This window comes from Porites lutea, chromosome 13 (genome assembly GCF_958299795.1).
Source record: "Porites lutea chromosome 13, jaPorLute2.1, whole genome shotgun sequence".
In the NCBI taxonomy this organism is placed as follows: Eukaryota; Metazoa; Cnidaria; class Anthozoa; order Scleractinia; family Poritidae; genus Porites; species Porites lutea.
In genome coordinates, this window is record NC_133213.1 from 20,249,187 (window position 1) to 20,264,551 (window position 15,365).

Genomic DNA, 15,365 nt, shown 5'->3' on the forward strand with positions numbered 1-15,365 from the left:
GAATATCTGAGATATTATTCTTAAAACTTGAATGAAAAGGCGATTTTTGTAACTGCGGAAATAGCCGTCCAATTCTTTTATTTACTGGCAGGCAGTTATCGTTTTGTTTCTTTTACTTTGTTATATATTTCCGATGAAGAGGACGTTCGTGATTAACCAAAACTGGCCTTTCTTATAACCCCAACAACAATTAAGAAAATAAATAAGTTAAAAAAGATTTTCACGCTTGCGTAATTATTAGATATTGGCTTTTTGTCTTTGTTAACCCTTGTCTATGCTGCGATTGTAATGATGCTACGAGCTAAAAATTAATACAACGTATGCACGAGATTACGACCGTTACGTCAAATCTGCTTAAATTCATGTTAAGTTGCAAAAAGGTGTCGAATTAGTAATTTTGGTGAAAAACCTTACCCCAAAAGTCATAAAAAAGAACAAGATAATGTACAGTTTTTACTTAAAGGGGCTATCTCTCAAGGATATTGCTGTTTTAGGTTAATTCAGTGTTGAAGTCATTACACATACTAAAAATGCTCCTGTGAAGTTATGAAATAGCTATGAAGAGAAGGTATCAAACAAATTTCATCGGTGAACACTAACCATAAAAACTTTTTTTGGTGATTTCTGCAGGCATAGCATTAAAAATTCAAAAAGCTGCGGCCCAACTTTTTCAAGTTTTAATCTATGTCCATCCTTGTGATCCGTTACAACAGACGACAAGAAGCAGTTTCAATGTCTAATTGTCTACTTAAGAACAAAACGAGTTAAGACCATTATTTTTGGAATTCAATTGATCAGAAAAACGTTTTAGGTTTTGGAAAGATAGCAAATAGCCTCGTGACATAGCCCCTTTTTCCATACAGGGGCGGTTCACCTGGTCTGAATTGTTGACACAAGCAAGCCGTGGTAAATATATTGCGCCGTCGACTCTAGCTAGTTGCGCCGAGACAAGCGCGCATAATAGCCTTATTCTGAAGATGGTATTAATGACTCGACAGGTGGTTGATTAGATATAATTAAGCGTTAAGAGGCTAAAACATGCTGAAATGAAGACCACAGCATGCTGAAACATTGAGACGTATGTAGGCAGAAGTACATGATAATAGAAATAAATCACTTTTAGACTTTGAGCAAAGAAATATGACAAGGTCTTACTCCTTCTATAACTCAAAAAAATTTCATGATTTTACAGACTGTGGACTTCTGTAGAGTGTGGACATCCCTTTAAAAATCTTAGCATACTGGGAATAAACTTCTAGGCTATGAGCAAAGAAATATGACACGGATTTACTCCTTCTTACTCCCAAAATATTTCATGTTTTTACAGACTGTGGACTAAGGTTTCCAATGGAGAGTGAGGAAACTCCTTTAAAACTCTTAGCGGACAGAGATGAAATGGTCATAAATCTTCCGCCACGGAATTGCTCTATCAATGCTTCTTCTTGCATGTACCTTGACTGCCAGATATGGCGGCCAATTGATAAGATGACAGTGATCGACAAATTTCGCTTGACTCACCGGAAAATGGATAATCATATCTTGAAAGTAAGTTTTCTTTTGATACTTCAGGCTAGTACGTAACATTAAAAAAAAGTCATAGATTTTCAGTAGCCATATTGTCCAGTTGAATGCAAGGAATTAATTACTGACGCGCAAGGACCTTTAGGTTCTAGCGGAGTGTTTATATATATTTGAAGATAGGAAAACACCATAACAATCCATGTCAAGAAACAACTCTTTATCAAGAAAAAAATAATGGAGGAAGAGTTTTTAAACACTCACAGCTCGTGTTTTGTCAGTTCTAAAAACTCTTGCGCGTCGAGTTCGCACTCAAATTTTTTCAAGTTTTTGACCTTGATTAAACAATGCTGTTCGTGTCTTAAACATAACATAGAATCGTCCAATTAAAACTTAGGACTAATCTCATTTGAATAATTGTAGCATTTAATCTCGGAGTGATTCAAACGTGCAATTTCTATACGATGGAATGTGTGCCACCATAAGGGGTTGCGTGCGAAAACGTGCGATCAACCTGCAGCGTATGTCACGTGCAAAAAATAGTAGCTGATGTCATGCCTCCTGGTTTTTAAGGAATTTCAAGGATAGAAATAAAAATAAATGAGCTAAAGAAAATCATTTGTCCTCGGCATCTCGGAGTTGCATTAGCCTTCCCAGCTAGGAGCTTGTAGTCTGCTACACAGCTGCTTTTAGTGTCATCACGCAACGCTCCTCCCCATTAATGGGGAGGAGCTTGTAGCACCCTCATAAGTAATTTAGGTTTCTGGGAAATTGCCTACCTTCCCCTCCCCTAACCTACCATTTTGCCCTAAGTGAGAAGTAATAGTTAACATTGAGTTAGGCGAGGGGTAGGTTGGCAGTTTCCGGGAAACCTAAACTGATCCGCAAATGATCTTCATTTTGCAGGTTCTCAGTGGAAATTTCTCGTCTTTTCTTAACGGCAGAGTTATAAAGCTGAGCATAACATGTCTTACCTCGGTTGAAAAGCCATGTTTGATTTTCAAACTTAAGGGATCCATCACGTGTAAGTTTTACTTTTATATATCTAAAATTTGTACAAATTGATTCACTGAGTCAAATGTAAGTACGTTAGCTAAAACTTGTTTATCCTTTTTATAATAAAATTATTAAGACACATAATATTAACAGTGATTGAATGAGTCTGAGTATGATATAAAGAATTATGTTCATCCACCAAGGCTGCAGGCTGACACTAATTATAAAACGACACGTTAACAGCTTCTGCTAAGTGTTATTTGATCTATACAGGTCCTTTTGAGCAGGATAACGCCCACACAACAACAATGGCCTCTCCACCATCAACTGTGCTACAAATACATTCAAGCACACCTTTTAAAGAGTTTTTGAGCAAGTCCACGGTCCATTCTTATAAGCAGACAGAAAGTGCGACGGTCTCATCTTCGGAAATTGTGGTACAAACCACTCCTTCATCTAGATCTTTTCAAACCTTACACATATCGACCACGCCCATAATCCAAGGAAGTCCTACAATATCTAGGGAAAATATATCTTTTGCTGCATCCTCAACATCGTTCTCACAAGTAAAGACGCCGACTAAAAATGTTTCTATTCGTCTCCGAACCTCTGACACATTAACCACGCCTATAAGCCAAGGGAGCTCTACAATATTTACGGAAAAAATATCTTTTGATGCCTCTTCAACGCCGTTCTTACAATTAAAAACACCGACTGGAAAAGATTCTGTCCTTTTCCGAACTTTTCGTGTATCGACCACGGGCATAATCCAAGGAAGGTCTACGATATCAAGGGATAACATATCTATATGTACAACACTGTTTCTACAAACAAAGACGTCAACTGGTTATGTTGCAGTCTCGTCTTTGAATAAATCAGCAACTCTTAGTAGATTTGTAATACTGCCGTGTAAAGGGCATGGAACACAGCAAATACCGCATCAATCGAGGACCTCGCACACTAATCAGTATTCAACTACTGATATTGCCGTTATGTTTAACGGTGTGGAAAGTATTGGAGTGAATTTGACATCAGGAAGGAATCGGAGTACTCTATCAGAAAAGGTAAAGAGTTGTAATGTATTATATCGGGCGCTTAAGCAACGACGACGGGGACGGCAACGAGAACTGCAAAAAAGCAATAGGTTTAGATTGGCAAAACAACAACTTTGCACGTGCATCACCTTTTTTTGTACATTTCTTTGCCGTTGCTGCACGACTACAACGTGAAAGTGCGTCTAATACGCAACTTCCACATTTCCCATAATGCACCTTATTTGCCCTCCAAAATTTTGCATAAGCATTGTTTTCAATTTCTCTTGGGACGGCTGTAATACCCAGGAGAAATGAAAACCAAAGATTATGGAAAATTTTGGGGGGCAAATAAGGTGCATTATGGGAAGTGTATAGAAGTGGCGTATTTTAACGTTTTATCGAGGACTTGAGCACAAGAGAACGACTTTCTTTTTCTTTTCCTGAACTTTGATACAGTCTTTTAGAATTCAGCTCGAGAAAAATTTGCCAACATTTGACGAATTGAACGAGTTAGAATGAGTGCGATTAAGTTTGAAGTAGCGCGAATTCACTTTTGAAGTGACGTTTTCGTAGCCGTCGCCGTGGCCGTTGTTGTTGCTTAAGTTCCTTATTGAGTTATTCCTCCTTTTCTTTTGCTTGTTATTAATGCTATTGTTTGCTATTGCTATCCAAGCTATTGAATCTCAGCGAACAAACGGTTTTCTTGAATGGATCGTGACTTGTTGTAATTTGTTTGTCCGAAAATCAGTTGTGCAGACGAACAATATAGCTGTGTGGAATCTTTTGTGACAATCAAAATGAAAGCTTAAGTGTAGTACTTTCCTGTTGCACCGGTTATCTTACCACAAAGGGTATATATATATAGCTCTAACTTTTGAGTCCGAGCACTCAATCCTAAAGTATGACCATTCAAATTTAAGCTACGTAGCAATGCTTTTGTGGGTTAATGTTTATTATGCTGTAAAAGGTGTTTCTTACTTTTCAGTCTGTGGATGAAATCCCAAAGTGTGACCATTCAAATAAAAGGTACTGGGTAGTGCTTCCCTGTGGTACTGTTTATTATGCTGTACAAGGTTGTTCTAACTTTTGTGTCTTTAAATGAAATCCTTAAGTGTGACCATGCAAATGAAAGCTACATTCCCGTGATACTGGCACTAGCCAAAAATAATAGCTATAGCTGTTGAGTATGAAGAGGAAATCGTGAAGTGTGACGATTCTTGCGGTGATTTCGCCTGATCGATTCCAATTATTTTTCACTATTCTGCTAATCAAAATAATTTATTCTTGAATCAGTTCGCCTTTGGCACTTTTTCAAGAAAACAAAAGTTAAAAAATGACCTCTTTAGGCCGTAAGCTAAACTCACCGTTAAATATCGGGTTTATAAATTAATGGCCAGTACAAATCAGCTTATTAAGTAGAAATTTGCCTCCTGGCAGATTTACTTTCAGAGAAGAAAATATTCATAAAAGAACGTGCTGTGTCGTTGTTTTTCAAACCCTATAGCCTGAGGTAAATATACACGGATATGTTTTGAATGTAGGGACTTTAGACAATTGTAGCTTTTCGTGATGTTTTGTTGTCTTTGACAAAAATCACTGGAGAGCTCTTTGAATCAGTCAATAAAAAGTCGTGTGCGCAGTTTAGATTGACGTTTTTGACAAATTTATTAACTAAACGACCACTCATTAGCTTATCTTGTTCAACTCAATGGAAATTAGAATTTTACATCAATAAATCGGAAATAGCAGAGATAATTGGTACTCGTGGGTTGTTATTTTCGTTCATTTGTGAAAGGAAACTTTGAGGAGTAATTATAAAAAAAGGCACGATTATTGTTAGTATTAGAGAATAATTTGTATCAAACAACTTATATTTGCGAAAAACACGATAGTTTTTTTCTGTTTGAAGCAACTGATGGAGTTAATTGAAACTATCTGGTATCTCCGAAGCAATAAAGATACGTTTTCTTCCGATATGAAGATATGCAGTATTGGAAACCTACGATTACGCACGCCCACGGCCTCTCGTAAAAAAAAAAAGAACTGAATAATCACTTGAGGGGTAACATGATAAAGGAAAAACGAAACGTGATCAGAAATGATTTGAGTTTGTGGTTGTTTGCTAACATCCTGTGGCGTTTGTCCGTTACAACGTCTTCGCTTGGCATAATTCACTTTGAAGTCGATTAACAGGTTTGTTTTAGCTTTAAAGGTTGCTTTTCCTTGTTTCCTTACGAGCTTTTCTTTACTTTGAAAAATTGCGAGCTAAATTAATTAATACATCAGAAATGCCTGAACCATATCACTTCATAAGGCAGAGTAATTCACCTTATCAAAACCTATTCATCTCCAGATGAAATTTTCATTTCTTCAGCTCCTGGCAGTTCCGTAGTCAGTATGAAAGTTGCCTCCTTAAGATTTTGAAGTTTGGTGCCTCAAAAAAAAAAAAAATAATAATAATAATAATAAATAAAACGTCTAAGATAGCTATAGATACATTTTAAAAGGTAGTTTTCTGATATTGGCTTAGTAAAGACAAGTTTCTTCCCGTTACGGCCTTTTTCAGTCACTATTTAAAAAAAATCAACTAACCAATTCATGTTATGTGGTACTTTTTTTGTCGAGAACTTCCACCACAGAAGTGAAAGTAAAACTATATTACCTGTCGCATACCATCGTTATTTCCCTGCCTTTGCATCACCATGCGTTGCAATTGGCTGGAGTATTTCGCGCCATTTTCTTAGCCAATTATACACAAAACCAAAACCAATAATACAATCTCTCTTAGTATTTTACCTCTATAATCTGTTAGCATATATTATTTATATGTTGACCTCGGTGTTGGTGTCACGACACTCCACTGAAGTCACCAAAGTCTGTTTAGTCTATATATGTAAGAGGGCCTAATTCGTGATGTTACAAAATAAATAGGTTTTGATCCATCCGCATGTTTCCCGCACAGTTCAAAGATACTTTTAGAATTCACTTACTATGATTACGTGAATTTTTTATATGTAAGATTTTTGACGTAATGTTTTCAAAACGAGCACTTGTGTTTTGAAAAGCTTAAAACACAAAGCATAACTGAGTGATGTTATAGACCTGAATTCTTAAAGAATTTCTGAAAAATTATCTCTATCGCAGAGCTGTTCTTTATTGGTGGTTTTGACTATTTTTATTCAAGCAAACGGGCTTGAAATTCAGCTTAAGACGGAATCCACCAGGAAATTGAGTAATTTAAATTTTAAGTGGACAAAAACCTTGTACCAGAATAATTTAAAGAATATATTGCATTCTTTTTTTTTTCATTTTACAAATGCTAAAGATGTAATTAGTTTTCTGCAATAGCACCAAAGAAGATTTCTCATGGAAGTCTGAGAAAATAATTATCAAATTTCACAAGAATTGTGAAAACACAGTTAAAATTCTGAAAAATTCATTCATTCATTGATGTAATTTTGTGAAATTTAACATTCATGTTCTTGGGCTCCCATGAGAAATTTTCTTTGGTGTTATTGCTGATGACTGGTTACATCTTTAGCCCTTGAAAAATGTGAAAATGAATGCAATATGCTTTAAATTATTCTGGTACAAGGTTTTTGTCCACTGAACATTAACTAAAATTACTGAATTTCCTGATGGATTCCGTCTTAATCCAGATCGTTAGATTTAACAATCCTGAATTCAGCTCAAAAGCAACAGCAGAAAAGATTGGTATAAAGACAGTCATTCTATTTATTTGTTTATCTTTTGGAATAATGACATTTTTGCTGAGATTTCCTCCACCTGTTTCGCTTCAGATATGCACTACAAGTCCTCCAGAAAATAACGTGATGAATGTGTTATTAAGAACTGTATTACCCGGAACACTGGTAGGAATATTTGTTGTTTCCGTGTCGCTGCTGTTGCTCTGTATTGCTCGCAGGATGGGCAATCTGATGTAAGTAGTTTGAAGGTTATTTTTATGTTTTGTTGTTTCTACCTGTTTTTTATTTTATTTTATTTTATTAACTGTCCATAATTAACTGTCCCTTTCAGTTTTAATGGTCTTTTGTATTTTTCAGACGCGTTGGAACGGATAGAAACGAGGGGGCTCAAGGTCGGTCGATGTATTTTAAGCAGACTGTCGTTTATCTAGATATTTTAGTTTCAACTTTGTGGTGAATCACATCAACCGCAAATACATCCTTTTGGATGTTCGTTAAGACCCCTTTCAAACGTCGTGCTACTGCCGTGCCGATCTCAATTGATCGAATTCAACTCTACTTTAGCACGGCAGTAGCGCGACGTTTGACACCAAGTAGTGCTACTGCTGTGCTGAACTAAATTGATAAATTATAAATACATTCGAATACATTTAAAAGTTTGCTAAACCGTTCCTTTATTTTTGTGTTTTGTTTTCGGCAACAGCCGTTCTATTCGACTGAATTAAATTCGACGTCTGAAACCAAGTCGTGCTAGTGTCGTGCTTCAGTCTAGCTACAGTCGAGCCAGCTTAGCACGGCAGTAGCACGACGTTTGAAACAGGCCCAACTTATCAGAGATTTGCTGATCGAAAAACATTGTTCGGCAATTTAAACATGAAATCAACCAAGCAAATAACTGCGTTTCTTATAGAAGAGTATCTTGTTTGCATAGTAATTTTTGTCTTTTCATTGTCTAAGGAAGCTATAAAAATACCAACTCTGATATTGGAACCATAAATCGCTGAAAATTTATATTTGACCTCAGTATACCAGATTCTTATGAAAAGATCAAAAAGTATGGTTCAATAAACATAAAAAAAAAATCAATTTCAAATACCACGATGTCTTCTTTGGGTAAAATCATATCCTAACGAGCCAAATTAACGTAAGACATTACACTGAATTTGCCTTCATGTTAATTACACCATCAAAGGCGTGTAAAACAATGAGACGATTAAGACATGAACGTCATATTTGATAATGACACCCCCTGTTTTGAAATGTGTTATGTTTAAGCGGTGTAAGTAAATGACGTCTACTCAGGATACATTCGGCAAAATTAACGAAGATAAAAGAATTATTCTGTCATTTGGCTTGTGCCTGTCTTTCTTATATTTCAGTTTCAGTTTTCCCGCGCAAAAAGCCGGTCACTTGCTCTAACTTAGAACAAGCTCGTTCCCAGGGTCCTCTCCTACCCGTCCCTGGGGAGTGAGAAGACCCTGAGAAAGAGGTTGAACTTAGAATTCTGATTGGTTCACTGAGTTACAGCATCACTGACTTCTATGATTGGTCAAATATGGGTTACGAGCTGCTGACCAAACTAAATTACTGCAACCAATTGAACATTGTTATACTTAATAAAAATGAAATTATATTTTTTCCTTTATATTTTTAGGAGAAGTGCAATCTGTAAGTGAGGTTAGTTTTTTTGTTCAATTGCCTTGTAAATAGAGAAAAAATTGAAAATAATAATTGTACTTAAAGATAGTTTTCAATAGAAAAAACTGGTAGTACAGTCGGGGCTCTCTAAGACAGCACTTAGTGTCTATCTTAGAGTAATGTCCGGCTCATGGACAGTCAAATTAGGGAGCTTAAGCCAACGACGACTTCGACGGCAACGAGAACGGCAAAAAAGCGATAGGTTTAGATCAGCAAAACAACAACTTTGCACGTGCATCAAGCTTATTTGTACATTTCTTTGCCGTCACTGCACGACTACAACGTGAAAGTGCCTAATTTCTTGTTTTGTTGACGACGTGAACTCAAGACAACGACTTTCTTTTTCTTTTCCTGAACTTTGATACAGTCTTTTAGAATTCAACTCCACGAAAATTTGACGAATTGAATGAGTTGGAATAAGCGAGATAAATGTTTGAAGTAGCGCGAATTCACTTTTCAAGTGACGTTTTTGTAGCTGTCGTCGTCATTGTTGCTTAAGCTTCCTATTAACGGAGTAAAGAAAGGCAGGGACCAACTCTAGGTGTCCGCCTTTTAGAGGTGTCCGTTAAAAAATTTGACTATATTGATTGGTCAAATTAACAGTGCTTAAAATGCAGAAACCAACTGTGTCACCCCGTGTAAGATAATTCAAGACAGTCTCGAATTCTGATCATGAATTCCATACTGTGGATTCCGGATCACAGGCAAAGGATTCTGGATTCCTTGTGTTACAGTGGAACTTGGATTCCAGATTCCATTCAATAGCGGTATTGCAAATTCCTCGGCTGAATTCTGGATTCCAAATCCCAGGATTTTGGATTTCGCAAGCAAATATTTCCTGGATTCCAGAACGCCGTGAAATACGTTTATAGGAAAGCTGAATCAATTCCACAAGTACTCTTAGCAATGGTCGATTCTGTATCAGCTCACATCATGCTTTAATGTCATTAATATCTGGTAGGACGCTACTGTTAATGGAAGTGAGGAGGAAAACCTTTCTGTTTACGAATTGGTTGAAAGAGGCAATAACGCACATCTGACGGAACTTCGACAGACAGGTATACATCATCTTACTCTCTACTCCAAGGGAGCAAAAGAGGCGCAGTGGTGAGAGCACTCGCCTTTCACCAATCTATTCCGGATTCAAATCCCGACATCGACCCCATATTAAGGTTGAGTTTGTTATTAGTTCTCTCCCCTGCTCCGAGAGGTTTTTATTCGGGTGCTTCGGTTTTCTCCTCTCCTCAAACACCAACAATTCCAAATTCCAATTCGAACAGGAATCAGGTAGACGAAGAATCACTTAGTTTTTGCGCTTCATCTTAATCGTTATTTATTTGTTTTAATCCAAACAACGACTAACATGCTGGAGCGCTTGAAGTGTGAACCACTTCGTGACACATAATAAATTAGTTCGTAGTGAAAGACCATCACCGGGCGATAACCTGCGAACAAGTTTTTCCGGGGGGTCATGGTGTGTTCCCCTCTCCTATAAATCCTGAGAGAACTTGCTCGCAGACTAGGCGCTGGAAATCTGTTCTTTTAATGATCGGGGTGGTGAATAAATTCATATTTTGAATGCTCAAATACTTTCAGCACTTTCAACGACTTTCAGTAAAGAATCGAATTTTTCCTCGCGAAAAAAGGTCTCAAAAAGCTATTGCACTTTCTTATAAACAAGGGAAATTTGTGGAAACTCTGGACTCGGCACCAAAAAGGTGGATTAGTGACAGTTTTTCAGTTTTTTGTATGAAAGAGAATCGTTATCAACGGAATATATCATATGCGTTTCATTTAACTTAAGGGCCCTGGTTATACTTACCATTAAGTCAAAGTCTTTTATTTGTTTACACAGTGACAAATCCAAACTATCAAAGAGAAGGAAACCTCGTTCTCCAAGATTTTTCGCACGTTACCAGGCAAACAAATGACAATGAGATTATCTACGCTGAGCCCTTCGCGCCTTTGCCTGTTAAAAGTGGCAATGATACCAGCTTAACTAGTTTAACCGGCTCAGGTGTGGCATCATCACCGGAAACTACATCCAATATATATCAGAGCCTTATAGGAAAAAGCGCAGAAAGCGGTAAGACAATTTATACAATTGAAACAACATTTGTAAATGCAATTACATAAAGTCAGTCTGTTATTCGGTCATAACTCATTATTGGACGGAAATTATTCTCTGCTATCTCGGCAGCCTGAAAAGGCGAGATAAAGGAAGAAATTGGCCTCATATACATCCCACTCGTTCCCCATCCATCCATCCATCCATTCATTCATCCATCCATCCCTCTTTCCCTCCCCGGTGCATCCGTGCGTTCGTGCGTCCGTCCGTCCATCCATCCATTACGTTAATACATTCCTTTATTTTATCAATGAAATATTTTTTTCTTTAATTTGTTGTGCAAGATCCAGCTGAATGTTGTTTTCCTCTCTCTTTCATCGATTCAGTATTATATGCATCACGATATTCAGTGCCTGGGCAGCCTGGCCAAGGACCTTCTAACAAATGCACGGACCAAGCCTTTCTAAAAGCACCCAGCATGAGCGGAGATTTACCGTGCATCACAGAAGTCCTTTCAGATACTGAACGATATTCAGAAACGCAGAAATCTGAGCCTGTGCCTTTCTTTAACGGGCCGAGACAGGAAAGACTGATAGGCGCCAGTGTGGGCCACCATTCATCAACTAACGTGGATGACCTTCCAAATATGGAACGGAAAGCCCGATACAGATTAAAAGATGTTTTCGTTGAAGATTTAGAGATAGAAACGCGTGGAACGAATGATCCTTTTCAGGAGATCTCCATATCTCCTTCAGTACTGCTGGGCGATACGGCAGAGACAGAGAAAAGAGACAGTGAGAATATCCAGCGTGGTCACGTGAACGCTGTTAAGGAACATTTTAATGCGTTGGCTCAGCTGAGCCAGGGAACTCGTCCTCAAAAAAGGAATACAGAATCTATAGAAAACGCTAAGTGTTTTAACGATGTGGCGTCTTCAGAGAACAAATTTAGTCCCCAAGAGAAACTGCAAGCATTTTTTAAGATGACACTCTAGTCATACGATAAAAAAGCTTGTCTATGACGGGATCCCGTTCACCCCAGCCCGTGTTGGTAGTGGCTTTTCGAAACTGACAGAGGTTAAGGGCAAGTAGCTGGAGAGGGAAGAAGAGAGCATTCTCTTTTCATTCACTCGTATATGGTTTGGCTAAATTAAAGTGAAGGGAGGAAAATGAATTGTCCTCAACATCATCATCATCATCATCATTATCATTGAAAGACAAGATTTTCATTACCTATGAATACAAAGTCATTCTAAGTAAGGAAATAGTGCGGCCGAGTTCCTTCGTTTATGTACATACAGACACAATAAATCTTCATTGATAAAGGCTGATTTCAGATGCTAACAAGATGGGTACTCTTAGCAGCAATAATAAATAAAGTGATTACAAAAAATTGCTTTACTTAATGCCAGTTACAGTTGTCTGTTGCTCACCTTACAACTCGGCAGCTTCCTCCTGCTGCCTTCTATTTTCTCTTTTTCTTTGCTGCAATTTAGTTAGGAAAAAAAAATTACATAAAAATGTTTGGCCTAGACTGGCTCAACACTAGTGCGAGGTATCTCACCAATGGACCAATCAAGAGTATAAGCACATTAATAACACCATCCTCCAAGACCCAAGGGCAGTCAGTCGGGCCGGGATGAAAGGCGCGACGAACGTTTCCCAGCACGGGCGAAAGAGCCCCTGGGTACCGACTCTCAAGCAGACCATTTCCAAACGGTTAAGCGAATGCTGACTCCTGATTGGGCACAAATCACGTACGTTTCGACCAAAATTTTGGGCTGGTGCACGTTATACCAAGTGAATGGCAAGTCTCGAGTTACGTCACAAAGAATACAACAATGATCCCTAGCACTTACACAATAAGACAATGGACTTCACACAATAGAACTAGACAATAGTGCATATATTGACTTGGTATATCGAGCATCACCCAAATTTTGATTACTGCTTAGTAAAGTAGGACTGGAAACGCGAATTTTTGGAAATCCAAGGGCACGTTTCGGTGCAGCTGGTCAAAGAGGACCACCTCTGGAGGTGGACCACTAGCTTTAACCGGATATTTTTAAGCCTGAACCAAAGTATTTTATCCTTTTTCTCGACCGAAATTTCCGAAAAGTTTAACATAATTGGAAGAGCCCTTACACTAGAGTCTAGACTTTCAAAAAAGTCCTTCGTTGACTTTAATATGGCTCGGGACCTCAGCTCTAGCGACTTCGCCGCTCGAGTAGAAACTAGTGAGGGCGACTTGTGGTAAGTCGAGTCAGGTCATGCGTACCTCCTAGATTATATTAATGAATTGAAAAATGAATCCGTTGGTCTTTGCTTTAACCAGTCTCAAATTCGAATCTGCAGAGCAGTGAATTTTTTGAAAAAGCTTTGAATGGATGGCTCTGAAGACATTACATCAAATTCAAGAAGACTGAGCTGGTAGAAATTTCACAACTGCCTCGCTTGTGAATTCTACAACTACCAACAGATACAACTTCCTGATAACAAATTCATTAATAGACTCGTAAATGACTAAAATGAATTGGGCAGAAAAAAAAGTTCCATGTTAAATAACATACGCATCAGCCGAGATGTTGTTTGAGTTACATTTACAGCTCAGGATTTCCTTCAGAATCTCAAAGTATTTCGAACTACGGAAGTGTTTTTTCCTCTTTTTTTTTCTCTACTGCTCGAACTTATTTATAGCCTGTTCCGGGCTCTGAGACAGTGATGAAAAGTCGTTCAGTAAAAAGAAATGCGAAAAACGCGCCCTTTCCCAAGCCGCACGCGTCTTATTTTCGCTCTGCTCGTTTTATTACGTCCCCATTCCCACTACACAATCTGAGGGCCTGGCACAGACTAACTTATTTACGGTTGGTTAAGTTTAAACATAATTCTGTTTGTCTTTTTTGTTTTGCTAATGCATTGGTTCTGTATAATTTTGAATTGGCTTGGAATGGCTCCTTTGACTACACTTATGCAACCCGTGTACACTATTACGGCTTGAGTCGACAGGTCATTTCAGTTCCAGAAGCCGGTTTTCTGGTAAATCCAACGGTAAGCCGCTGTAATAGAAAACTAGGTTATTTAGTTATAGCTAAGAATTTTCATTAGACGTTGTCCACTAAACGCCTTACCGCCGTCAATGCGACGGAATATTTCGTTTGAATCGCTAGAGTCTAACTTCATCAGCGATGCAAAATGAGGTTAGGTAACAAAAATGTTGTTATGTATTACTCATTATCCGTCCGGGTAAACTTGGGCAAACATTTTGTAGTTCGTCTGGCTACGCGTCTCTGGTAAAAAGGCAGGCACAAGAGGTATTATCCGTCTACAAGAACTACCTTACGTAGTGCGTCGTTCAAGACGCATTTCGAAGAAAAGTTGTTCCAGATGCATAATGCGTCTTGTGCCCGTCTTTTTACTTGGGACGCATAACCAGAAGAACTACAAAGTTAATGTTTGCCCAAGTTCATCTAGACGGATGATGCGTCCTTAGTATAAAAACGGCCATTGTTTGAAATTATTGCTCTGAGTCTTGGGATTCGCCAGAGAAAATGAAAAGCCTTCCGGTAACAATATTTATATTGTGTTTATTGCATTTAGGAAAGCAAGATTTATTACTGATCTCTAGTGCAACGAATATGTTGTTATTGCATACAACAGAATCAGTGATAATTATAACATTTAGAAAAAATAGGATATGATAATTTTGATCCAGTATCACTCTCTTTCACGTTCATTGGAACACCCCAAGGGAACTGTTCGTATTTCAAGGGAACTGAGTGCAAACTGGTGCTGCGACCCCTTGCCGAAACTGAACATGAACACGTACTGACAAGGTACTAACAAGACGATTACAGGCATCATTTTGAAGGTCAAATATTTTCAGTTTGTCTTGATTTTTTTACCGCAAACTACTAAAAGCACCCTGGAAAGTTTCTTGAAAACTATAGTCAAGAATTCAGCACCGTACAAGACACGTATAAATCAGTGTAATTTGAGTCCTAAATGAACTGACCATGAACCCTGAAATTTGTTTTTGGTTGCTCTCCACGCTTTGATGGCTACCACACGCAAACAATGCTTGCTTAGGTCCCCGGCATAGTTTGCCCAAGCGATCATTTGCCAATGAACATGACTATCAGCAATAAACAGCTCGTTTTGGTTTAACTTTTTGAAAGTTATCGATAAGTTGTGAGAACTTTGAGTAGGGAAATGTTTCTAGTAATTATTCATTTCAATAAATCTTGAACAATAACAGTCAGCCGCTCTGTAGGACTGTGGTTGCACAGTTGCATGCTCCGTTATTGTGAAGAAGGAGACAATTAGAAATATATGCTTGACTAAGTCT

General features: G+C 38.0%; 1 protein-coding gene across 1 annotated transcript; it reads left to right on the forward strand.

The window, feature by feature from the left end:
- The first annotated feature begins 3,420 nt into the window (after positions 1-3,420).
- On the forward strand, positions 3,421-12,413 carry LOC140922524 (uncharacterized). Its single transcript, XM_073372503.1, has 8 exons — positions 3,421-3,578; positions 7,349-7,488; positions 7,613-7,647; positions 8,910-8,932; positions 9,915-10,060; positions 10,164-10,240; positions 10,758-11,039; positions 11,408-12,413. The coding sequence occupies exons 1-8, from the start codon at positions 3,507-3,509 to the stop codon at positions 12,013-12,015; spliced, it is 1,383 nt and encodes a 460-aa protein (XP_073228604.1). The 5' UTR covers positions 3,421-3,506; the 3' UTR covers positions 12,016-12,413.
- Positions 12,414-15,365: the final 2,952 nt, after the last annotated feature.